The sequence below is a fragment of the Amblyomma mixtum genome, chromosome 10, assembly GCF_055824585.1.
Source record: "Amblyomma mixtum isolate Tamu chromosome 10, ASM5582458v1, whole genome shotgun sequence".
NCBI lineage: Eukaryota > Metazoa > Arthropoda > Arachnida > Ixodida > Ixodidae > Amblyomma > Amblyomma mixtum.
Genome location: NC_143021.1, coordinates 103,734,427 through 103,760,665, shown reverse-complemented (window position 1 = coordinate 103,760,665; position 26,239 = coordinate 103,734,427). Strand labels below are relative to the sequence as shown.

At 46.7% G+C, this 26,239-nt stretch overlaps 2 protein-coding genes across 2 annotated transcripts; one reads left to right on the top strand and one right to left on the bottom strand.

The window, feature by feature from the left end:
* Nucleotides 1-3,088: 3,088 nt before the first annotated feature.
* Nucleotides 3,089-24,697, top strand: LOC149326586 (globin-like). Its single transcript, XM_089564623.1, has 2 exons — nucleotides 3,089-3,550; nucleotides 24,323-24,697. The coding sequence occupies exons 1-2, from the start codon at nucleotides 3,089-3,091 to the stop codon at nucleotides 24,695-24,697; spliced, it is 837 nt and encodes a 278-aa protein (XP_089420749.1).
* On the bottom strand, nucleotides 8,271-9,816 carry LOC149326587 (uncharacterized). Its single transcript, XM_089563406.1, has one exon. The coding sequence runs from the start codon at nucleotides 9,774-9,776 to the stop codon at nucleotides 8,271-8,273; it is 1,506 nt and encodes a 501-aa protein (XP_089419532.1). The 5' UTR covers nucleotides 9,777-9,816.
* Nucleotides 24,698-26,239: the final 1,542 nt, after the last annotated feature.

Below are 26,239 nucleotides of genomic sequence, written 5' to 3'. Positions count from 1 at the left end.
CAACAGTACCAAGAGAGCAGTGGTTCACAATTGCTAGCGAGGTGCTCGATGTGGCAAGCATATAAGACAACTTAGGGCAGGCAGCGGCCGCTGATCCGGATCATGAGATGGAAATGCCGAGAAGAACAAGGATGGAGTGGAGCACATTTGACAGGTTCTCTGAGGCCATGAATGGCAGTTAAATAATATCCCTGTAGAGATAAGTGTACAATAGCTGTATCACACCGGTACTCATCAAGGGGCAGAAACGTGAGGATAACGAAAAGGGTTCAACTTAAGCTGTCGACCACGCAGATAGCTATGGAATGGAAAATGAGCGGTGTAAGTTAAGACAGAGAAAGAGGGCAGAGCCAGTGAACCTAGGCGAGTTAATGATATCCTAGTCGAAATCAAGACGTGGGCAGGCACGTAACGCGAAGGCAAGGTAACCGATCGTCGATGAGAGTAACGGAAGGGATTCCAATGAAGGCAAGTGTAGCAGAGGGTGGCAGAAAGTTAGGTGGGCGGATGAGACTAAGAACTCGGTCGCGATAGGATGCCTACAGGGCAGGTTAAGAGGATAGATGTGGCAGAGAACTTTTCATGCACGTCCGTTTGTGTTTTCGTGTGTATGTGCCTTTTAGCGCGACTTGATCAATATGAAGCACCAACTAGCCCCCGCTCTTGCATTGTTAACAGTTATTTCACGTACATCGGGCTTACATGTTCCTCATCTTCCCCCTCTGCCTCGAATGTTTTACTTCATCAATTACGCGCTTCGTCCATTTGTGTTTTCGTGTGTATGTGCCTTTTAGCGCGAATTGATCAGTATGAAGCACCAACTAGCCCCCGCTCTTGCATTGTTAACAGTTATTTCAAGTACATCGGGCTTACATGTTCCTCATCTTCCCCCTCTGCCTCGAATGTTTTACTTCATCAATTACGCGCTTCGTCCATTAATATTTTTTTCGTTTGTATGTGCCTTTTAGCGCGAATTGATCAGTATGAAGCACCAAATAGCCCCCGTTCTTGCATTGTTCACAGTTATTTCAAGTACATCGGGCTTACATGTTCCTCATCTTTCCCCTCTGCCTCGAATGTTTTACTTCATCAATTACGCGATTCGTCCGTTTGTGTTTTCGTGTGTATGTGCCTTTTAGCGCGAATTGATCAGTATGAAGCACTAACTATCCCCCGCTCTTGAATTGTTAACGTCTGCTCTTGTAGGGTCAGTAATGATCTTTATGACAATAATTTCACGAGGCAATTTTGAAAGTTTGATACTGGCCATTCTCCTTCGTATTCTCTTTCCGCAAGACAAATCTGTAGTAGCGACTCACGGGTGCTAGGGTGCCTGCTGACCTACTGATCTACTGAGCTGCCGGATCGGGGAATCACCTCCATAACCTGCTCTCCGCTCTCGAGCGAAGGCCAACTTGTGCGACCGAACGCAGATCAGAGGCCGGAACCGAGAAAATGCACTGTGCGCAGTACAGACTTCTTTTTCTGTTTGTTCACAGGCAGTCCAGTGCATACGGTGGAGCCCACTTAGGTAGCAGCGATGCTTGGCGCGAACTGATCACTGGTCGTACCCTGTGGGTAATTGACTATAATATTTATTGTTTTTGTGAGTAAACTAAACACATATTTTGCACCTCAACGATCTCAAGTGGTGTATATACGCAAAAAAAAACTACAAACTTTACACCCTTGGTGGTACCTTATTGCGACACCCTTTTCACGAAAATCGTGGGTGTTTTAAGGGTTTATAGACCACATTCTGCCCTTAAGGGTTCGAAATGATTTGCAGTGCACCTCTTGCAGAAAATCCTTCTTGTTCATTCTATGACCACTTGCCAGAGAGCAGAAAAACGAACGCCTTAATGCAGTAAACGAATATCAACCAATTTAACATACGTGATTAGAAGTAAAACTCTAGTTTGGGCAAGTTGGCTCGTGTGGAAAGAAAAAAAGGAACGGCGTCAGTCCTGTCTTTTATGTGCCTTCCGTGTCCTCGTTTCTTGCGCCATTACCAGTTTTTTCTTTCGACGTGATTAGGAGACTCACGACTTCGCGTATGTGGCATGATGCCTATGATGATTGTCGGGTAGAAGAAAAAGTGCCGTGCATGAAAAATTAAAAGTGAGCCTGTCCGCTGCCTGCACATAGAGAGCCGGCGTAGCATGTTCTTTTGGACTCTTCTAGCATTCTGGACCCTTCTAGTGCACTGGCGTTTTGTGCTGCGCGCCAAATGTATTATACGGATTTCAAGGACAGAGAAGAATTTTTTTTGGTGAAGAAACCTGAAATGACGTAAAAAGATTTCAAAAATAAAAAGCCAACTGCAGGACATAGGCCTAAGGCGTCACTAAAAATTATATCACGGAAGTATTAGCAAACATTTTAAAGTTCTTTTGGATGGCGATCGCCCAGCCTAATTTCTTCTTTTCCTTCTGCTCAGGTTGCATGTGGATAACATCATAACTCGCATAACAGCGTATACTTGCAGTTAGTGTAGAAAAAGATTGAGCAGCTTCTTTTCGATATGAACCAAATCTGCCTAAGGAGGAAATAGGAAAAACTCGCAAATTTCGTATTCGAATGAGACTTAGTGGTATCCTAACTGCTGCTTATAACATGCTGTGTTCGTATGTAAAGTAAATACTTGTACTGGACCATGTACTAAAGACTTGGGTTTGTCTTCGGAAATTGAAGTACCCAAATTTTCTTGCATTACAAATAATTCTAACGTAGTTTCAGCTGCTCGTTTTCGGCAATTACAAAAAGGAAACTACTCATATCTATTTCATATCATTCCTGTGAAACGTGCTGTCAGGCTGCCTCATGCATGATATTCACAGTGAGTGCAGAACCACATAATGTGCTCCTATAATGAACATAGAGTGCCTTCTTTCTGAGGCAGATCAAAGAATCCTTAACGTTTCTGGTGCGAGCATCAATCCCTAGCGGTGCGCTTTATCCAGAAGAAGAAGAAGAAGAAGCCCTAATCGGTGTTCCCAACCACGCTCTTCTTCTCGCTCCGCACAGTCCATGCCAGCAAGCTCAGAGGCTGTACATTTTCTTCACGTAAAGACGTCGTGGAGCGCATATGGGCAACATTCACCGCAAGACCGGCGAGTTGCCGGACGAGCTCACAGGCTTGACGGAAAACGAGGTGCAGCTCGTCCAGCAGACGTGGCGCAAATTCAGCAGAGAGAACCCCGAGTACGGCGCCATCCTTTTCCTCTCCCTATTCATCAGGCACCCCGAGTACATTCAACTGTTCAAGCCCTTCCGCGGGAAGACAGTCGCGGCGCTCAAGGAAGACCCAACGTTCAGGGCGCACGGGTGTTCCATCGGATACCACATCACCTCCATGGTGGAGAGCTTGCGCGACCCGGCTACCTTCGAGATACTGGTGCGGCGCAACGTGGCCGAACACCTGCGCCGTATGGCGGTCAGGCCACTCCACTTCGAGGTGATGGGCCAGTGTCTGGTCGATACGCTGCAGTCCACAGATGAACGGCACATGACGCCAGCTGCTGTCGAGGCCTGGGGAAAATTCCTCACGGTGAGCAATACATTGGCTCCAGTTACACTGCTAGCCTGCGCATCGTACACTGCTATGTGGAGCTGGACAGTTCTTACGCGACCACAGGTAGCATAGAATAGAAAAGCAACACATTAGAACAAGAAGTTCCGGCCAGCAACACAATGCCAGAGAGGAGCCGCACAGTTAGGACATGGTGTTGATGAAGGCACTGGAACTAAATTTGAACGCTGAAGCAATTTTTTTGCTTTGGTTATTTAATATTATCTCGTTCATAAGCGCAGAGAGTATGGCGACCATAGGTCCACCAAACCCCTTTGAATTGTAACTCGCGGTTGCAGGCAACCATTCTACTATGCTGTAGGACGCAAAGGCAACTGGGGTTCTCGTGCCGCTCTTTCATTTCGCGAATTCTGAATTTTTCTTGAGGTCTCGAACCCGTTGATAGTCTCAAAAATTTATTCCGCAAAGTTCGCCTGGGTGCTTCTCAGAAATATCAGTGATAAGGGCGCGTGTGCGTTAATACCTTTACAAAAATGCGTGACGTTTCGTACTGTATGGAATGAATTTTCTTTTTAGAGGACAACCCTGCGAGATTTCTACCACCTGCGAATCATCAAATAAAATGCCGGTGCACCCCCTTCACATAGCTCCCCCCCCCCTCCTGATATCGGCTTCCATATCACTCGGACGTACCAAGCGCATTTCTTGAGAGGCGACGCCTAGCCTAGGATAATAATCGCAATATCTTACACGCCATTTCGCTGATCTTGCAAGCTGTGTCCTTCTACCATTAACGGCCTATATGGCATATACACTGCAAAAAATGTACACAAAACATACGTCCGTGCAACAGGTTTCGCAAAGGTAGCCCTAGCATACCTGGAAAATCTTGAGCCCATGAATATGCACTGTGCATGACTAAGAGCGCAAACTGAGCACAGTAGCGGTATGACATTCGAGTCGGCACTTTGCAAGATCAACGAGGTTATCTGGTTCCGGCGGATAACAACCACTTACACACTAAACATGCAGTGATGTGGATCAACTCGTTTGTCCTTTAGAGCATTTCATTTTGGAAATTTGCTTTATTCCTTCAGTAGGGTATAATTTTTGCCCGAAAATGATTTTTTCCCTGGTTCAATGAAAATATTTATTACCTCCTTAATTGAAGTGGTACGATGCGTTGAGGGAATGTTTTTCGTGCACACAGGAAGGATTTCAAGGTAGCCTCTGGGAATTAATTTAAGCCGTTTAGGTGCTTTTATGAGCACGGTTGAAATTTTTTTACTTATTAAGAAACATACATATTTGGTACTTCTCGTCTCGTTGGAGGTTTTCTTCAGACTGCTTCAGTCTGGAAGCCTCATCATCGTCGCCCTGACCAAGCCTACTGCAAGGCAAGGGCTAGTGCAATGTCTCTCGAATTAACCCTGACCGTTGCCAGCGGCGGCCATCGCACACCTGAACTTCTTAATCTCATCTGCCCAGTTAACTCCCTGCCGCTTCCTTTTCCGCTTGCCCTCTCTTCGAATCCTCTCCGTTACCCTTAAAAACCAGCCGTTATCGTAGCTTCGCATTGCATGCCCTGCCCAAGCCCAAGAGCCAAGGCGATACTAATCAAAAATTTTATTGCAGTGCATATGATGCATTGCACAGTACGGTCGGCTATTAAGGGGAACATGCTGCAGCGTGGGAGTCACGCTCTGCGAAGCCCCCGCCCATAACTGTGGGAATCGGCCACACTAGGCGCATAGGTTGAACGATAGAGTCAGCCTCGCGTCTTTTGCTACGGTACTTCAGTTCAGTTCAGTTCAGTTTATTACCTTAAAAGTCCCCCGTAGGGGCATTACATAAGGGGTGGGTTTTTATACAAACAATAAGGATCATGGTAAACAGTTATTGAAAAAATGGTCAGATACAAGTTGCAAAAACGAAGATGGGCAGGTAGTAGAAGCGATTTCGTGGGGAAGGCCGTTCCAGTCTGTGGCGGTTCGGAAAAAAAATGAAGCAGTGAAGGTGGTGGTCCGGGCACGTGGGCGCGCAACTTGAAGTGCATGGCTGGTTCGATATGATATGCGTGCTGCTGCTGTGATGTGTGGTGCTTGATTAAGGGACGAAAAAAAGAACTTGTGGTACAGTGAAAGGCTAGCATGGCGACGTCGACAGAAAAGCGATGATAAACCAGATTCTGCTTTGAGAGATGAAACGCTGATATTATATGAGTACGATGAATGAATAAATCTAACAGCGCGGTTTTGGACTGATTCTAATGCGTCGGCGAGATATGCTTGGTGCGGATTCCAAATGGGCGACGCGTATTCCAGTTTTGGCCTGACAAGTGATTTATAAGCTAGTAATTTGACATGTTCCGGGGCGTTTCGCAGTTTACGTTTCAGAAAGCCTAAGGTTTTGTTAGCTGCGGCGATAATGTTAGTGACATGTGTGCTCCAAGACAAATCGTGAGAGAGCGTTACACCTAGGTATTTGTAAGACTGCACTAGTTCCAGGGGTGTGTTAAGAATTGTGTAAGGGAAACAAAAGGGACTGCGCCGGCGGGAGAAGTGCATGCATTTACATTTGTTGGCATTTAGCGTCATTAGTGAATTGTTGCACCAGTCTGAAACGCTGATTAGATCGTTCTGGAGAGCAGTTGGTCAGATATGTTTTTGATTGTGCGGTAAATGACGCAGTCGTCTGCGAACATGCGTATATTAGAAGAAATACACTGAGGTAAATCGTTAATGTATATTAAAAACAACAGAGGACCAAGGACAGATCCTTGGGGTACGCCGGTAGTTACTGGGAGGGGTCTAGATAAGTTACTGTTGATTAAAACCATTTGCGTACAATTGGACAAGAATTCCTGTATCCACAGTATAACGTTAGGATCTAGGTTTAGCAGTTGAAGTTTTAGTAACAAGCGCTGGTGAGACACCTTATCAAAGGCTTTCGCAAAATCCAGATAGATTGCGTCAGTTTGCACATTAGTGTCCATGTTAGTGTGTAAGTCATGAACAAAAAGAGCTAATTGGGTTTCACAGGAGAAACCTTTGCGGAACCCATGCTGCGAGGGATGAAAAAAATGGTTACAGTCTAACAAAGAAATAATTTGAGAGTAGATGACATGTTCCATGATTTTGCATGGCACGCTTGTTAGGAAGATAGGTCGGTAATTTAATGGAGAGTTTCTGTTACCTGTTTTGTAGACTGGAACGACCTTTCCCACTTTCCAATCATCTGGCATGGTTCCTGAAGAAAGTGACTGGGAGAACAGCAATGACAAGTATGAAGTAACCGTGTGTCTCGTGTTCCTTAGAATTTTAGAGTTAATACCATCAATGCCAAATGATGACGACAGTTTAGTCTTCTGGATTATGGATGAAATTCCGTCTTCACAAAATGTGATGTTTGGCATGGTACCTTCCATATTGAAATAAGGAAAAGAAGAGGGCGTTTCGATTTCTTTCGTGAAAACAGTGGCAAATGCGGAATTGAAAGCGTCGGCACATTCAGCATCGGTAATGGTTTCTTGTAAATCATTGGTGAGAGTGATAGCGCGTTGTGGGTGAGGGTTTATTACTTGCCAAAACTGTCTTGGGTTACTGCGCAACAAATTTGGAAGTGTAGTAGCATAAAATAAACGCTTTGCGCTGCGGATCGCAGTCAAATATTCATCTTCGGCTTCGTAGTAGGTTTGCAATCGTGATGGGTTGTTTTTAGCCGCCCGATAGAGACGCTTTTTTTTATTTTCTAGTCTTTTTAAGGATTTAGTAAACCAGGGTTTTTGGTGGCTGGTGCGAATGTTAACAGTTGGTATATATTTATTAGCCAAATCATTTAACTTATTCTTAAACATCGCCCAGTTATCTTGGATCGTTTGAGTGTGACATGCAGCTTCGAAGCTGGGAAAAAAGGTATCAAGTTCATGATTTATCGCGTCATAATTACCTTTTTCGTAAAGTGTTATAGTTTTCTTTTGAGTCTTATTTGGTGTTACAGGAAATGAGAAGGTAGCATGAATGACATTATGGTCACTAATTCCTCGAAGATATGCAACGGAAAGTAGGGCATCCGGGTTATTTGTCAAAATAAGATCCAGAATGTTTTCGGATTCAGGCGTGACGCGCGTTGGTTGTGACACTAATTGTGTTAAATTAAAGTTCAAACAGATGTCAATGAAATTCCTTTCCTCTACAGGACCTGCTATTGAAGAAGATGGGAGGTTGCACCAATCAATGTTTGGGAAGTTAAAATCCCCGAAAAGGAGAATGGAGGCGTTTGGATAGCTTGTTGTCAGATGAATTAAGTTATTATTGAGTTCGTTGCAAAAGTCGGGTGTGGGATGGGGAGGCCTGTAGCAGACTCCCAGTAGCACTGTTTTTGGTGATGCTCGACATAGTAACCAGAGTATTTCAAGCTTTGATTTGATATTTATCATAGTACATAAAATTTGGTTATGAACGGCTATGAGAACACCACCGCCCCTTGATCCTTCGCGGTCATTTCGAAAAACTTGGAAGTCAGGTAGGTCTGCCAAAACTTCGGTATCGGTTACGTAATTTTTTAGCCAGGTTTCTGTTAAGATGACCAGATTGCTGCCTGTTGATGATATGATGTTGGACACGAGCTCTCGCTTTGGAAGATAACTGCGAACGTTGGTGTAAACTACGGATAATGAAAGGTTAAATCTAGATGTGGGTCTTGGTTTGTTTTTTACCTTTAAGAAACGGGATGATTGCTACTGAATTTCTGTGACACTGTTCGAAGCCTCGTCGAAAATGTACCGTTTTGGGCCGATGCACAAGGTTTTGTAACGTAGAGAGTAAGCTACTGATTTGGATTTAGCGAATGCCAGCAGATGTTTTCTTGCTTTCTGGACGGGGCGAGTGAAGTCTTCGCCTATACTGAATTTTGTTCCTTTCAGCATTCGGCCTTTTGATAGAAGAGCGTCTTTAGTTTTCCAGTGCATGAACTTTACTATTATTGGGCGATTCCGGTCCTCTGAATGTTTCCCTAAACGATGTGCCCGTTCTATGTCTGCGGGGTTAATATCAGTTTGTAAGTTTTCTTGACAAATCTGGATGACTAGTTCCTCAGACTGAGCATATGTCTCGTTAGTAGTGGTGTCAGGGATTCCGTAGAAGATCAGATTACAACGGCGTGATCGGTTTTCAGCATCATCAATGCGAGCCTCTAGCTCTGAAACAAGGTGAGTTGTTTCAGTTGAGGTCGCTTGCAGGGTTTCTATGTCTTGGCGTAGGGGCATGAGGGTGTGATAGTGGGCCTCTAAATCGATCATGCGGTTGTTAAGGTCGTTTATTGTTTTGTCTGTTGTTGTCAGCTGTACTTTAAGATCCTTTATCTCTTCTACAAGTAGCGCTTGGCCTGCGGTTAGTTTTTGCAATTCGGCCAGGACAGTGTCTAGGTTAGCAGGGCCAGGATTTGTTTCTACATCACCGGATAGGGTTAGTAACAGGCGGACAACATGGGCACATTCAGAAGCAATTGCGACACAACACTGTGGGCTCGGGAGCTGTACCAAGAAGTAATTGCTCGATTTTTTAGCATAGAGTGCGTATGTTTGACTGACCTGCATGGCGAAAGGGAAGCGGTTAGCGAACTGCGCTGTGGCACAGTCTCCGAGCCCACAAAACTGCGTCGACGGTGGCTCCTCATTTATAGCTGGCGGATTGGCTGCTCTTGATGGCGATGAGGCTTTCCAGGGTTGTTCGAGGACAGGCATCTCAGGTTCCAGGAATAAGATTGACGGAAATGGCGATGAGTTGAAACCGGGGAAGGGGTGGCATATGGCCGCCCCATCTTCGTGGCAGTGGAAGGCCCGTCCTGACGAGGCACCCGGAGATACACAAGCCAGGGCGGGAATCAGCAGGTTGCTGATTAGACAGATGATGATCTGCATGGCGAAAGGGAAGCGGTTAGCGAACTGCGCTGTGGCACAGTCTCCGAGCCCACAAAACTGCGTCGACGGTGGCTCCTCATTTATAGCTGGCGGATTGGCTGCTCTTGATGGCGATGAGGCTTTCCAGGGTTGTTCGAGGACAGGCATCTCAGGTTCCAGGAATAAGATTGACGGAAATGGCGATGAGTTGAAACCGGGGAAGGGGTGGCATATGGCCGCCCCATCTTCGTGGCAGTGGAAGGCCCGTCCTGACGAGGCACCCGGAGATACACAAGCCAGGGCGGGAATCAGCAGGTTGCTGATTAGACAGATGATGATCTGCATGGCGAAAGGGAAGCGGTTAGCGAACTGCGCTGTGGCACAGTCTCCGAGCACTTTCCTGGCGCTTGGCTTGCTGAGGTAGACTATTTGGAATGCGAAGCCGGTACTAAAACTTTTTGAATTGCCGAGAGGTCCCCGAAGCGTAAAAGTGCCTGATTCTTTCAAGAATCAATAGTATTGTTTACCTACCTGCCTAAATATAGGAAGCAGATTTTAGAGCGCAGCTATTAGGCCCCGTTTCAGTGTTTCGCAGTGTAGCAGTCACCGTTGTCCTTTTTAGCCAGCAGTGGAAGCAATGAGCGGGAACTTGGAAAGGAGAAAGTAAAAGCGCAACCACCTGCCCTCCTTAGCAACCGGCGCGCAGCTGGGGGGCGCAGCTATGCATAGCAACCGCGACGCCACACATTAGCGGTAGAACAAGCGCGCACACGTCGGCGGTGACAACTGCACCGCCGCTCCTTCGCCAGACGTTTCCTTGTAGTCGAGTGAGTGAGACGCATGGCTCCGAAGCGGCCCAGGGATTCGCCGCCAAGCAGTTCACCGAAGCGACAGTGGGTTGACCACAAGGCTTTCGCCTAGCACACTTTAGAATTTCCGAAGTGTATTCGTTATTTTTTTGAGGAAAAGAAATGCGCAGTATCTGTCTCCCACAGCTGCGAAACCAATAGAGCGGACTCAGCGGAGGCTTGGAAAGCAGAGGGTAAAATTTGTAAATTGGTTTTTGAGGAAAGGAAATGCGCGGTATCTGTCTCAAACCTCTCGGTGGACACCTGGACCAGACGGAAAGCACATAACGGCGAGGTGGGCCGTATTTCCTTGAATTGTGTGTATCGCTCTGTGCAGGTGCTTCTGCGTCTCGGTGCGCGTCTGGTTTGGATCTGTGAGTGCCCGGAAGAAACGCCATGTGTTTTTGCTAGACATCTGACTAGCGGCCCCGCTGTACCTATCTACCCAGTTGGTGGTGAAAACATTTATTAAGAATGAACAGGAGGTATGTTTGGATCAGCCCGTAAGGGACCGATCCTTACAAACACTAGTTGGAGGTCCCTAGTATGGGACCCCAGTGGCGGTGGCCGCCGCCCGGGCGCGCCCGACTAAGGCTTGTTGGGCCTGTAAGTTGTGGCAGCCGAGCAGGTTCGCCTCCCAGTCCTCCCGGGTTAGGTTGGGGATGGGGGGAATAGCGGGGTTGGAGGGGCAGGCCCACACCATGTGATAGGTGTCAGAATACACTGCACTACATTGTGGGCAGCTGCCGCTAAAGGAGGGGTCAAAATGTTTTAGCGCTGCCGGGCACAGCAATGTATTGGTGAGAAGGCGGAGAAGGAGCCGCTCATTTATTTTATACATACTGCAGCGCAATTATATGCGCTGCAGTATGAAGGCAGTTATATGAAGGCATCCGCCTTCTTCAGGCCTTTACATGGGCTAGGGTAAAGGCGATGACAATTTTCATAACATGTTGTAATATCTTTGAATGTATAGACCGGATTAAAATCGGGTACCCAGTTCGCGTACGCGAGTTGCGCCGCGTATTCCGCCACCTCTTTAGTGATCGTCGCTTTCCGAGCTTTTAGCCTTCAGATATGCTTCTGTCTGCGCGATCTTTTGAGCTTGCTGCGTCAGGCTGCCGAGAGGTGGAGGAGGTGGGTGTCCACGTCGGTCGCCGTCTCTGAGATCTTTACTTGCGTCTCCGTCGAATGCAGGTTGGCCAGCCGCTGTTTGGTCCAAGATTAATAGTTCTGCTTTTGGATGGAGCTGACGTCGTATTCCTTTCTGCATTTCGTCCAGTCGGGCAGCGGTGTGCCCCGTCGGTCTGGTAAGGGGTTTCGTACTGATCGCTATGTTGATCAGGGAGTGGTCACTACCGAGGCTTTCCTCCGGATTCGTCCACTCCACTCGACTCGCGTTTTTCGTGAAGGTTAAGTTGGGACACGTGTCCCTCTGAGCTGAGTTCCCTATCCGCGTGGGGCACGTCGGGTGGGTGTGTAGCGTTAGGCCTAACGTGGACGCCGCCTCCGCTAGCTTCCGTCCTCGTATGTCCTCTCTATCCCATTACGAGTAGCGGGTCTCGTCCCGCTTCTCTGATAGCTCTGCTCAGGAGTGTGGAGAAGGTTACGTTTTTTCCTTTAGGTGGCCAGTACCCGTTCAGGATGTGGAGCGGCGAATCCTCCTCCTTGATTGCCAGAGGAGTCACCATCACGTGCGAAAAGCTGGTTTGTGATTGCAGATCTACCAAATTTGCAGTGAAATTTTTGGGCACGAAGATGCACGTTAGGGGGTCGAGTAGAAACGTTTTGTAGTTGGTGAGACTCACGTTCCCGCCAGATTCCTGTACGGCCACTAATGCTGGAGTACGCCCGTACGTACACAGGTGCACCCTAAGGTGCGCTCTCTTAGTCCTGGATTTTAATTCCACCGAGTTAATATTAAGGGATTCTCTTTAGTTTAGTTTGTCTTGCCAAGTTGTATCTGGAGATTGTTGTTATTCTGAAGGGGAAATTGCTGCTGCTGCTCTTCCTCCTCGTCCTCGCTCATCAGCCTACGCATCCTGTAGTCTCGGGGATTCTGGAGTCTCCTCGTGTTAGCGTACTTGCGAACCGTCATCGCTTTCGCTTTCTGTTGTGAGGCTGTGGTGGGAATGGATTCCTGCACCCTTCTCATCAAAGCTTCTAGTTTGGTTTCCAGACAAGGTTCCGCGTCGCTTTCCATCGCCTCCTCTTGCTGAGGTGGCTGGGGTTTAGCTGGCGAACTTTCTAGTTTCCTCGTTGGCACCTCGATCTGCGCTTTTAGGGCTGCTATCTGGGTTCGTAACTCGGTTTCTACCGGGTTGGGTGTCGATGGAGAGGAAGCCTTGGGAGGAGTAGGAGGAGGAGGAGGAAAAGAGGCCGTCAGAACATCCCGTTTCTCTCGCTCGTAACGGCTCCCACAGCTGTGACAACCTCGCGAAATACTTGCGCTGACCTCGCCTTTGAGAACCAGGCATTGGTGCAGCAAGTCGAGCATATATCCATCTATTTCTCTGTCCACAAAGCTTCCTTCATGACAATGGAGAACTGTTAGTGAAGTGTTTCGTGAAGAAGGAATATGTGGGAAAATTAACAAGCCTGCAATTGTACATATATGTCTTGTTCGAATTCTTTTGCCTTAATCTATCGGAAAGCTGGAAGAGCTGATGAGCTGTGCTCAAATTTGCATTAGGAAGTAACGTAATCCTCTGGAATTTTTTCTGGCAGTTACATAAAAGGACTTTTTCTGAAAAATGTATTCACTTTATTTCTTAATAAAGTTTTTCCACAGTGCAAAAGTCGTCTGGGAGAGACATCACGTAAAAGCATCAGTCAAAATCACTCATTTAGTGCAGTTAACCTGTGTGTATGAAACCATTGTATTTGTGTAGCGAAGAGATATGTGCGTCTTTCATGGAGTACTAAGCATGACACGTGATGCCAGGCCGTAACAAGCGTGTCATAACTTGTCATGCTGAGCGAGCGTGAAGTCGCATAATGCTGCCGCCAACCCGGAAGTGGCCTAACTAAATCAGAAATGTGACCGGAAGATACGTCTCGCGACCAGATTAATTCTGGCAACGCCTGTACCGGTTCGTTCTGCTATCTGGATAAACTTAAGGACTTCGGATAACGCGTAGGCTTGCTTTCGATACCACAAGGTAGTAGTCGAACTGTTCTCGCAACAGTTCCTGTTCGGTGACGTCTTCTCTGGGCTACTAATGGTTTGTTGAAGTCACTTCAGGCTTGGCGGCGACATTTCCTGTTGCTACTCATGGCTCGAAGGCTAACTTCCGGGCGTCTTATGCCGTTTGGTAACGTCAGTTCCAGCTTGGTAGCGTCACCTGTATGTGATGTAATGCTCTCTATGTTATTAGTCATGACATTCCATGCTTGTCGTGATCACACATCATGTGTCATGATTAGCACACCTCATCATGCACGTACTCGTCACTATACACGGCAACGGCTGCCATACAAAACAATCCCCAGCAAATATAAACGTGATGCCTCATATCAAGACGACGATCATGTCTGGACATGACCATCGACGACCATGAATCACAGGGCATGCGAATGTGATAACGCATGGTTTGATTTCTATACAAACAGACCCAGCATCGGGCGAGTGTGACAGCGATACAAAAACGCTCCAAGCCGGAGAAACGGTTCGACAAGTTCCTCATACTTTCGCTGAATAATCGCCCGTGGGTTTCCATGGGTTTGAAATTTATTGAAATTCAGACAAAATACAATTGTCTAGGTGAAGAGGGCTAAAGGTTTAGATTAGAATGTGGACAGAACTAGAAGAGACGTCTCCCCTGCATTACTTTTGCATCCCAGAAAAAAAGAATTTTTAAGCGGAATTTCAAATTAGAGAATTATATATCGCAGAAATACTGCGCTGCTTTGGAGCTGCGAGAAAAATTGCTTTATATTTGAGTACAGCCTTTGCATTCAACGTTTTCTACCTCCGCAAGCCAAGCGCCAGGATGACGTCACAGTAGACAACGCATAGCTGGCTCGACCTTCCGCACAAACTGCGCATGCTTTGGTGTCGTCGATTCTGGTCGTTTATCGACTCTGCGGAATGTTTCCCAGTATATCATTCTCTACAGCTCGAGCACGCTTTAGAGTAATACAACGTAGTAACACATTTGCACACTTAGGGGTATGGAAGAAGAATAAAACGAGGATATAGATGTCACATAAAGCACGAAGGGGCGTAGTTCAGGACGGTTAGTCCGCGCAGGACGGGGACACTACTCGCTATGGCCAGAACGACCCGGCGAGAACAAGTTGTGGCGCAGGTATTCTTCATTACATGGCAGCGGAAGCGACAGCAGCTTGGGGACCCGCAGCGTCCGGCTAGTGGGCATGACTGCACACACACTGCTGTCTCGGCACACACAGCATTCGCTTCCCACCCCGGAGCTAAAGACCATCCCTGTGGCGACATCTGGATGCGGCAACCACCAGAAGCACAGGCTGCCGCCGCCACGCAGAGCGCGGAACCGCAGAGCGAACAACCGGAGAAGCTGTTTGAGGGAGCCCAGTAATTCATTAAACTAGCACCCCGAGGTGCGCGTGAAACAGAGCGGGGTGTACACACCCAACCATCTTACGCAGGCGCAACTAGCAGGCGCTGCAGGCTCCATAATGAACAGCCAACTTGCCCAATCAGCTACCCTCATGAAAAAGGAGCGCTGTTATTTGGTGTTCATCAGTCTTTGCAATTTTAAGTGTCATGGTCGCCGAATTCAGTAGAATTATGCTGCATTTGTTGTGCTTGCGTAAGGGCTGTTCACAGGGCGCTAATTTGCTCGGGTAGGCCAGCAGCGCGGAGGATGACCTACCAAATATAACTATTTCTGCGTAGTTCACAACCCATTTTTCTACATTCTTTCCGATATCTTCATCTTATTCTATATGCGGAAAACTGCACGCAGTAATGGCAAATTTCTCTCCCAAACGGTGCGTCGCCACACTGTTCTGAGCTGTACAGCTGTGATATGTCTGAAACCTATTGGTAATATTATCACAGCTACTTGTTCCGCGAAAAAATCATCCAAAAGGTTGAGTTGAATTTTTTTTTCTGAACGGTGTTGACTGCATGTAGATTGTTGAAGCGATGAGGAGACGTTTTGCTGATTCGTAATGGATAAGTAGCCTAATTCCAGGACAACTTTAACTTATGTATTATTTTCCTTTTCAGAACTTCACTAAAACAATTATCAATAGCGACCGATTCACAAAGTAACCTCACAAAATAAGCCTATGATAACCACTTCGTTTGAATGCTATTATCCCTGCCAAGCTAAACTAAAAAACGGAGTCAGAGCAACGCGGGCCGCCTTCCTCGCTTCCGCGGCACTGCCTGCTCCAGTTTCCAAAAGACGCAGGCTTGTGGTCTCAATCAGTAGTAGTCGGGCCAGGCAATAGATCTCTCATTAGGGTATGGGTCTGGGCTAGCTGGAAAGCCGCGTTCGACGTAAAGCGCGCCGAAAGACATGGACTAGTCAGCAGGACAGACAAACTCTCATCCCTGCATCTGTCATCAAAAAGAGGCAAAAAAAGTAAACTCTTGGAAAATCCTGCCCACAAACATGTGGGACGAATTTTACTGATGTGGCAACGTGACACCAAGGAAAGGGGCCGGGGGGCTTTTTATGCATGACATGCTTTTAGCTCCCGTTGTCGGCAGTGTGGTGACGTCACGCCGAGACCGAGAGCCAACATCCGGGCAATGAATACACCTTCACAACATCATGTACCAACTAGGCCCAACCCAAGTTTTATTGAATGAATTCCACACATCCGGGAGCTGAAACGACAGCATCCGGGCACCGCACGTGATTTAACGAGACTCTCTAAGCCCTCCTACAGGACCGGCATACAAGCGCCGGTAGCTTCGCGCCGAACGGGGAGGGGGGGGGGCATTCCTCCCTTCCTTTACAGTCGGTTCGGGTGTCCACCGAGATGACAGAGAATTACTGTGTAATTTCTTTTCCTCAAAAAGCGTCGCGTTCAAAGGGCAAGGCATCGCGCCGAACGGGTGGTGGCGTTCCGTGGACTGTCTGGCAGCGCTACAACACGCTGTCGCGTTCGACTCCTAAAGGCGAAGCTTAAGCGTCATTAAATAGCAATTAATTATTATTTACTCATTAAGCAGTAATTAGTCACTAATTAGTAATTTTTCATTATCTCGTCATCAATTATATGTGACGTAATCCAGTGGTGATGTCACCAGTGTCACATAGGCAAAGTGGTGCGGAAAACGCTTTCCCCTCTACACACTTTAGACAGTTTCGAACGCGCTGCATATACATTCTTCTCAGGCCTGCGTCTCGTCGTGTCCGCGTACGCTTCTGCATCGTCCTGCATTTCAATACCGCCGCCGTCACAGCTGCTTAAGCCGAGCAATGAGCCTGCAGAAAGGAGAGGTAGCGTCTTGCGGAAAGCGATCTCTTTGCGAGTGATACGCCACAGCAGAAGACTGCTCGCCCCTGCCGACAACGCCATGATTATGTGTTATGCCCGTAAACATTTCATGCTTACTCTACTCTCGGTCGGTTACGGAGATACAACACGCTGTCGCATTCCACTCCTAAGGGCGAAGCTTAAGCGCCATTAATTGAGAGCCAATTAGTTTTAGTCATTAACCAGTAATTACTGACTAATTAGTAATTTGTCATTACTTCGTCGTCAATTTTGTGTGACGTAATCCAGTGGTGACGTCAAAAAAAGTTTCACGGTGGGGTCTTGCGTCGTTGACACTCGCGGCAGGTTCTGGTGTAATGGCGAACGGTCTTGTCGAGTTGTGGCCAATTGTACTTCGAACGTATTCGCGGGAGCGTTCGACTGAACCCCAAATGTCCTGAGGAGGGGTCATCATGAGACGCTTCCATAATTTCAACCAATGTGTTATGCCCGTAAACATTTCATGCTTACTTTACTTTCGGTTATGGGAGAGGCACAGATTTTTTTCTTTGTAGTGAAGAAGAAAACGCTCCTTTTGATGGCGGCACGCAGTCGCAACTTCTTTGCTTACTGACACACAAGATGTAGGTACGCCGCCACGATTTTCATAGGGAGCTCTCCCAAAAAAGTAGGGGCGGGGGCATGGGGGGGTGTGGACAGGGAATGGACGTGTTGGGGGGGGGGGGGGGGAGGGGGTAGAATACTTTCGTGACATAAAGATAAATAAATTGAACAAAATGCCTGACGAAAGCTCACATACTCGCTTACCAGCGAGAGGGCGCCTAAATAATATATGAGCCTTACTAGGAAACGTCTTTGTCATCAGGTTCTGTGGGAACGCTCGGAAAATTTGGATACCACCTGACTGGTTTTCATCCTCGCATTCCCTTCCAGCAATACACTGCAGAATCATTACAGCTTTACTGGCCTGAGTCATCGGCGCACGTGCTAGTGGTCTGGACAAAACACGCGACTTCTGACAGCCTGGTGCGCAGAAGGTTCGTTGTGTACTGAGGCTGCTGCGTAGTGATGCGTCTAAGAGCACTTGCTGCTGGGCTAGTTGGTTTTGGTTCATAATTAAATAGTTTTCAGGCGCAAAAACAGACAATACTCATAGGTAGGTGACAGGACGAAGCGCCATCGTCCTGTCACCTACCTATGTGTCTTGTCTGTTTTTTTTTGCGCCTAAAAACTATTTTATTATGTAGTGGTGCCTGTCCAATCGGGCGAAGAAAAGCAGCGGAGAATGCTCGAAAGATGCAAAATCGAGGCGAAAGTATATGCAAGTTCGCCCATTGAGTCACGCTTCTTTTCTTGAAGTGAGCTCGTGTAGTGAGCCTGATGCAGCAGTCGGAGATCGAGCTATGAGGGCCTGTCGTGTTCCCAGGTGTTCTGCTCACTCTACAAAAGGGGAGCGTCTATTTGGCTTTGCTCGAGAAAGTGTGCGGAGAAAAAAAGTGGGAATCACAGGTCAGGTGAGATGGCTGTAAAGCAACATAATTCGAAAGTATGAGAAGCAAAGCATGCGAAATGTTTGCATTCCAGAACAATGTTTGCTTGGAGCGAAGTTATAATGCGCAAATTTAACCTTTCATCCTGCTAAACCTCTCGCACTTGACTTCGCGGTGAACGAGAAACCGTTCTGAATGGCAGTTTTTGGCTAGTAAGTAATCATGTTTGTTTGCAAAGAAATGAAATGCAAGCAATTCGGGCCAGCAGATTATACTGCAACGTCCGTTGTGAGAATGTAATGACCGCTCACAAGGCGCCGACTTTCAATGCAGATTAGGTGCAAAAAAAGATATATTTTGCGCAACTAACTTTTATTTACTTTTTAAACAATCTATGATTCCGTTTATGACATATCGCGAAATGAAACTTCACTAATTTCGCCGACGTACGTGTGCATCCCCCTCGAGCCGCTGGAATGCGAATCTCTTACAACGGATATAAACCGGAGTTAATATTAAGGTGGAAACCTTTAATGGCTCATTCTCGCGGCCATGACTATGTAGGACCGTTGCATCTAAAGTGAAAGTCATAACTAGTCATTACAAGTCATATGTTATAACTAACTAGTCATTAACTAGTCATAAATAATTAGTGATGCCAAGCTACTGATTAACCATTCATCAACTAATTAGACATATCTAGTTTGTCATTAAACTATCATGACTTACTAGTCATTGACCCATGATGACTAATTAGAGATGACTAACTAGTCATTAACCAGTCATTAACTAAAAATCGGGAGTTTGTTAGTTATTATTCAATAATTCATAGACATTAACCAATCATGAGTATTTAAATTTTTGTTCTTGGAATGCGTGGAAGTCCTAGGAAACATGACTCACTGGTGAAAGGGTGCAGAAGGAGGTATCGCCAATGATGAAAACAGTTCATGAAAAATGATGACAATCAGAATGGATTTATTTCTCAACATACAAATTACATGACAGGGTAGCGTGAAACGAACTGCTCGCAAACAGTGTCACCAGCCGACAGTCCCTCGTCGGTTTTGGTTTGGTAGGAGGAAGAGCGGCACATCGTAAAGATGCTCACATATATAGTGGCACAAACTGGCCAAAAAAAACTAATTATAGAGACGATACAAATAACACAGTAAGCGAAATATAAATGGAGGAGGAGGAGGAAAACTTTTCCTTCAATTTACAGTGAGAAACCGATGGGGCGAGCCGGAAGGGCCCGCCCCTTATATACACTAGGAGGGATCCCTAGTCCGGGATCCCTGTAGCTTCTGCAGCGGCCCGGGCTCTAGCTACCAAATAAATGGAGCGTAGTTATAAGTACGCGCTACCCTATTTGGTATCAAGGGTGAAACCATAATTGGTGGTGTTAATGTTAGCAACATTCATTGATAATGTTCGAAAATGGCGAAAGGAAAGTTCATTATTTGCACTCCTATTTCTTTCTGTGATTTTGTTGTCAATGCCAGTTTCGGATACGATCCCTCTTTAGAGGAAAATATTCCCTGAAGAGTTACGTTGCTTCTTCTGCGGTTCTTTGCTAACGTCGCTTGTTAACCACCGCCGACGCGTTGCCCTTGCCCTTTTACGGCGCTACAAGACGGGAGCGCTCCGAAACAATCAAGGTTCACGGTGTTTGAGATGGTTGTTACTGTTTCAGGTGCCTTTTCAGGAGGACACAGGGGCGCAATAAAAGACACGGACAGAGAAGCAGACAGGGACGAGCGCTTACTATCAACAGGCTTTATTCGACGTAGACCGTTAATATACCTTCGCTTTACCCAAGCGCCACTGTGCGAATCACAAGCACGTGAGTTCCAGAGAACACCAAAAGAATTCCGAAGGCAGGCGATTACAGAAATCTATTTAAGAAAACCATTTCACATCGGCGAAGTATCACAGATGAATCACTGATGCAGTTATCTCCTTTTTTTCTAATGTAATAGGCTTCCACCAGTTCCCGTTCAATCTGATCGCGGCTTCTCAACAATACTTTGCAGTCCCATAAGCGGGGAAAACAGGCGACTTTAGTCTTTTTAGTGCATTCTTAGCAATGTTCCGGGAGATGGGAGCCTGTTTTTTTAATGAGTTATTGTGCTCCAGAAGGCGTTGGTTGAGGCAACGTCCAGTTTTCCCGACGTAAACCTTCCCGCAAGTGAGCGGGAACTCATATACAACTCCTTTCTTGCAGGTTACGTGGGGTTTACGGTGTTTTACGCCACACTCTTGCCGTTTTAGAGCGCAGCTCTTTGGCGTCCGTTCCTGGGTTTCGCGTCGTCATCGGCGTCGGCCTCGTAACCAGCTCCGCCCCCAATGTCACGCTTTTCAATTGGTCGAAATGCTCGTGACGTCATAGTGCGCGAATTTCAAATGGGGCCAATTGTACTTTGGCTAGTAACCATGCAACCAATCAAAGGGATCGTATAGTGATGCTGCAACTAAGTTGGGCTGAGTTTAGTTAATTGCTTAATTAATCAATTAAGGCTAATTCAGAGGAGAATGAAGAGGTCAGAAGAAAAGAAAAGAAAGACGCGCGCCGCAGCGACAACAGCGTCCGCGGAAGGAGACGCTGCTGAAAAAAAAACAGATAAGTACGAAGCCGCGTTTCCTCCACCACCACGCACTTCCCCACTCAGTAAGACGTTGCTCGTTTCATATACGTTGTGTCGAACATCCTAGACAGTTCCAACAATTGACAGGTTAATGACAGAACACGATGGATAGAAATGCAATAATATAAATATGAAATAGCCTAATTAACCTTTCTAGTTAGACCGCATAAATCAATAAAACCGAGAACGAAATTGGTCGAGTTGGGGAATCGAACCAGGGTCTCCGGAGTGCGATACGAGCACGCTAGCCACTCCGTAATGCCAGCTGAATGGTTTGGAATGAACAAAGGCGCGTCTAGCTAATACGGCGTCTTCGTTCACTCCCATCTTCCCCCTTTCCCTTACGGCGAGGTGCAGGTGTGCACCCAGATATGCGAGAGAGATACATATCCTTTCCTCAAAAAATAAATTTACCGTCCAGCAAGGCGTACAGCCGAAATGGCGGTGGCGTTCTGTGTTCTGTGGGCAGCGTTGCAAGACGCTGTCGCGTTCCACTCTTACAGGCGAAGCTTAACATGTTAACCACACATCAGTAACACACGCAGACAGCCAATGGACGCGTCATTCGCTGGCAGCACTTGATTCATCATTCACAACCACATTCGTGACAGAATGCTGTACTAAGGCTTTCGCCTTGCACCACTTTAGTCGCCAAAGTGACTCCTAATTTTAGAGCGCAGCTCTTTGGCGTCCGTTCCTGGGTTTCGCGTCGTCGTCGGCGTCGGCCTCGTAACCAGCTCCGCCCCCCTTTCATCCCCCCAGCGCTAGCAGCGACCGACTGATAACGACCGACTGATACCGCTGGATGCCGCTGACGCCGCTAGAGAGTCAAGATAACGTGACTGCATAGAACACCGTCGCCGCCATGCAGAAAGAGGAGGAAAGGGTCCCCCCCCCCCCCCTGTTCTTGTGTGGCGGATAGGGTGATCTTCAGTTGCCGACGCGCCGGTTATTTCACGTAGGCCCCGGCACGTCGACGAATACGTGACCACCTTCCCACGGCTAGACCTGGTTCTTAGCGCTGCGGAATCGAGGGTATCATATTGTTTGTGTCGGCATCGGCGGCGTTGTCCCTGAAACCAACTCCGCAGCTGGGGTTGACTCACTATCGAAAAGGTGAAACAGCTTATTTGCTGCGCTCAAATTTCGCATTAGGAAGTAACGTAATCGTCGGTAATTTTTTCTTTTCTTCTTATCCGTGCACATAGACCGGAGAACTTTCGCGGAGAAGAAAAAACCACTTCTACTCCGTACTTCTTGGCTACCTTCTTGATGTTGTGGGAAGTTCTGTGTACGTATGGTACCACCTCCGGCCTTGAACACTTCGTTGGGTCTTTCGCATTGCTCCGCTTGCTGCCCTTCAAGTTTTTACCAAGGACTGCGTCACAGCAAGAATGAGGGAATCAGGGAAGCCTGCCTTTTCCAGCCTTGAGACCTGTGACAAGAAGCCAGCGAGCACAGCGTGGTGACAGGACTTCGTTAGTGCAGAAGAAATACATTGTAAAGTGATAGCCTTTTTGACCGTCTTAGAATGATTGGAATGAAATGGTAGCAAATCTTTCTATGCGCGCGGACAATACCGCCAGCAAAAATGTGAAGGGTGAAATGTTAAGGTGATATCTAAAACTGCAGTTGGTTATCACTGCTTGGCTTTTCACGGGTAAAGGTGAGTCCCATGCCTTTCCTTCCAAACGTATCTAAAACATCAGCTACGGCGTCGTCTAAACTAAAATCACCTTCCTTTAACAGAACCAGGTAGTCATCTACATTCAAAACTAAAATCACCTTCCTTTAACAGAACCAGGTAGTCATCTACATTTTGACGAGGCCGTAGCTGATATTTTAGATACGTTTGGAAGGGAAGGCATGGGACTCACCTTTACCCATGAAAAGCCAAGCAGTGATAACCAACTGCACTTTTTAGATATCACCTTAACATTTCACCCTTCACATTTTTGCTGGTGGCATTGTGCGCGCGCATAGAAAGATTTGCTACCATTTCATTCCAATCATTCTAAGACGGTCAAAAAGGCTATCACTTTACAATGTATTTCTTCTGCACTAACGAAGTCCTGTCACCACGCTGCGCTCGCTGGCTTCTTGTCACAGGTCTCAAGGCTGGAAAAGGCAGGCTTCCCTGATTCTCTCATTCTTGCTGTGACGCAGTCCTTGGTAAAAAACTTGAAGGGCAGCAAGCGGAGCAATGCGAAAGACCCAACGAAGTGTTCAAGGCCGGAGGTGGTACCATACGTACACAGAACTTCCCACAACATCAACAAGGTAGCCAAGAGGTACGGAGTAGAAGTTGTTTTTTCTGCTCCGCGAAAGTTGTCCGGTCTATGTGCACGGATAAGAAGAAAAGAAAAACGATGCCGCCGCGGTGGCTCAGCAGTTATGGTGCTCGGCTGCTGACCCGAAAGACGCGGGTTGGATCCCGGCCGCGGCGGCTGGAATTTCTTTGGAGGAGAAATTCTAGAGGCCCGTGTACTGTGCGATGTCAGTGCACGTTAAAGAACCCCAGGTGGTCGAAATTTCTGGAGCCCTCCACTACGGCGTCTCTCATAGCCTTAGTCGCTTTGGGACGTTAAACCCCATAAACCATAAACCATAAAAGAAAAACGGCAAGAGTGTGGCGTAAAACACCGTAAGCCCCACGTAACCTGCAAGAAAGGAATTGTATATGTGTTCCCGCTCACTTGCGGGAAGGTTTGCTTCGGGCAAACTGGACGTTGGTCAACCAGCGCCTTCTGGAGCACAATAACTCATTAAAGAAAACAGGCTCCCATCTCCCGGAACATTGCCAAGAATGCACTAAAAAGACTAATGTCTCCTGTTTTCCCCGCTTATCGGACTGCAAAGTATTGTTGATAAGCCGCGATCAGATTGAACGGGAACTGGTGGAAGCCTATTACATTAGAAAAAAAGGAGATAACTGCATCAGTGATTCATCTGTGATACTTCGCCGATGTGAAATGGTTTTCTTAGATAGATTTCTCTAATCGCCTGCCTTCGGAATTCTTTTGGTGTTCTCTGGAACTCACGTGCTTGTGATTCGCTTAGTGGCGCTTGGGTAAAGCGAAGGTATATTAACGGTCTACGTGGAATAAAGCCTGTTGATAGTAAGCGCTCGTCCCTGTCTACTTCTCTGTCCGTGTCTTTTATTGCGCCCCTGTGTCCTCCCGAAAAGTTATGAACCAACACGCCCAAATACAAGTACTTCTCAGGTGCCTTGTTTGAATATATCGATGCCGCTTTTAAATTCGTCTGGAGGCGAAACACAATGAGCGTCCGCGGCCTGAGCGTTTTGAGTGGTTGTTGAAGAACTCCAGGTGCCATAAGTTAAACTCGAGCTCTGCAGTACGACGTCTCTCATAGCCGGTGTCAACTTCACAAACTGAAACGCTACATACCCGACCATTTTGCACCGGCTCACGCATTCTTTTCTTTTGCCGACTTGCATGCAGTGCATGGTGGCGATCATCACGGATGTGCACGAGAAGGCGGCCGCGGAACGCGCCGAAAAGGCCTCGCTTGCCTCTACGGCGGCATCGGAGAGTTACAGCCGCACCACGACGGTGTTGGACGAGGCGATGCTGACGTTACTGACAAAGCCTGCGGCAGACAGCTGCAAGCCTGCGGCTGACACCCAGAAGGCTGCAAGGAGACCGCCGCGCATTATTCGCAAGCAGAGCGCCGCCCCTACAGTGGACAGGTCGGGAACCGAGGAGCGAGGTGTGGACGCTGTGTTGCTGCAGGACAGGAGCGCAGCCGAGGACAAAAGCTCCAGAGGGAAGGCCCCGCGAAAGAAGAAGATCATCCTTAGGAAACGAAAGCCATGAAAAAAAAGGGCACGGGACATCAGGGCTGCATATCAGGGTGGTTATTGCTACAGCGGCGCTCGTAAACTCTCGACGCACACCTACGATATGCAATGATCTCGTCTTGCTAACGCTATTAGGCACCAGCGTAGATTCGTGCTCAAGTTTGTTGCGCAGAATATGTTTGCAGATCGCGTAGCGTGCATGTTGTATTACACATTGCGCCTTGATACCCTAAATGTACAGTTATCTTTTTCTCGGACGGATTTTTTCGCAAATGCACGCGTGCATCGGATGTGTGGTATAAATCATCCGTGGTTGCAGCATTTTGGGCTTTTTAAATCTATTCAACGCCTTCAGTGACAGTGACGGAATTATAGAACAGAACTGTCAACCTTTCCTGCACATGCAAAAATCTCTTCACTATCCGAGGCTCTTACCACGTGACCGGTTGCGCTCAAAATTCAGAGCTGCCCAAGAGGCACCTTATGAAACCTCCCTTACAAAAATGGATGTCGAGTTTCTTTTGAACATGTATGGAGAGCCTAATGATTCTAAAGGATCTCTATAGAAACTCGCTGTCTATCGAGTCAGCTCATTAAGTAGTCTATTTACTCTTTACCGAGACCTAACTATAAAATTTTGCTCTGTACGCACTCAACAGAGATTCTTTAGAATTGGTTCTATAAGAGTTCATAATGAGTCAAATTTTATAGAATTTCTTTCGTGAACTCGCTCCGTTCGCAGTCAAAACAAATTCAATACAATTTCCTCCGTAAGACTTTATAATGAGTCGAATTTTATAGATCGTATTTTGTGCCTTCGCTATATGAACTCGCTCCGTTCACAGTCAAAACAAATTCAATAGAATTTCCTAAGTAAGACATCATAATGAGCCAAATTTTATAGAACTTCTTTCGTGCCTTCACTATATGAAGTCGCACCGTTCGCGTTCAAAACAAATTCAACAGAATTTCCTCCGTAAGACTTTATAATGAGTCGAATTTTATAGATCTTGTTTTGTGCCTTCGCTATATGAACTCGCTCCTTTCGCAGTCAAAACAAATTAAATAGAATTTCCTCCGTAAGACTTTATAAGGAGTCGAAATTTATAGATCTTGTTTTGTGCCTTCGCTATATGAACCCGCTCCTTTCGCAGTCAAAACAAATTAAATAGAATTTCCTCCGTAAGACTTCATAATGAGTCAAATTTTACAGAGCTTGTTTTGTGCCTTCCCTATATGAACTCGCTTCGTTGGCAGTCAAAATAACTTCTATAGAAATGGCTCGGTATCGCTTCAAAATGAGTCAAATTTTTTAGAGCTTGTTTCGTGCCTTCGCTAAATGAATTCGTTCCTTTCGCAGTCAAAACAGAATCTGTTGCATTCTCTCCGTAAGACTTCTTAAGCCAAATTTTATAGATATTGTTCGCAGTTTTCACTATATCAATTCGCTCTAAAAGGCGGTAAAACTTTAAATCAAACTGCACATCAGCAAGGTAGAAATAATTCAACGCAAGCATATAACATTAAATTTTCGAAAGGCACCTCTGAATCGACGACC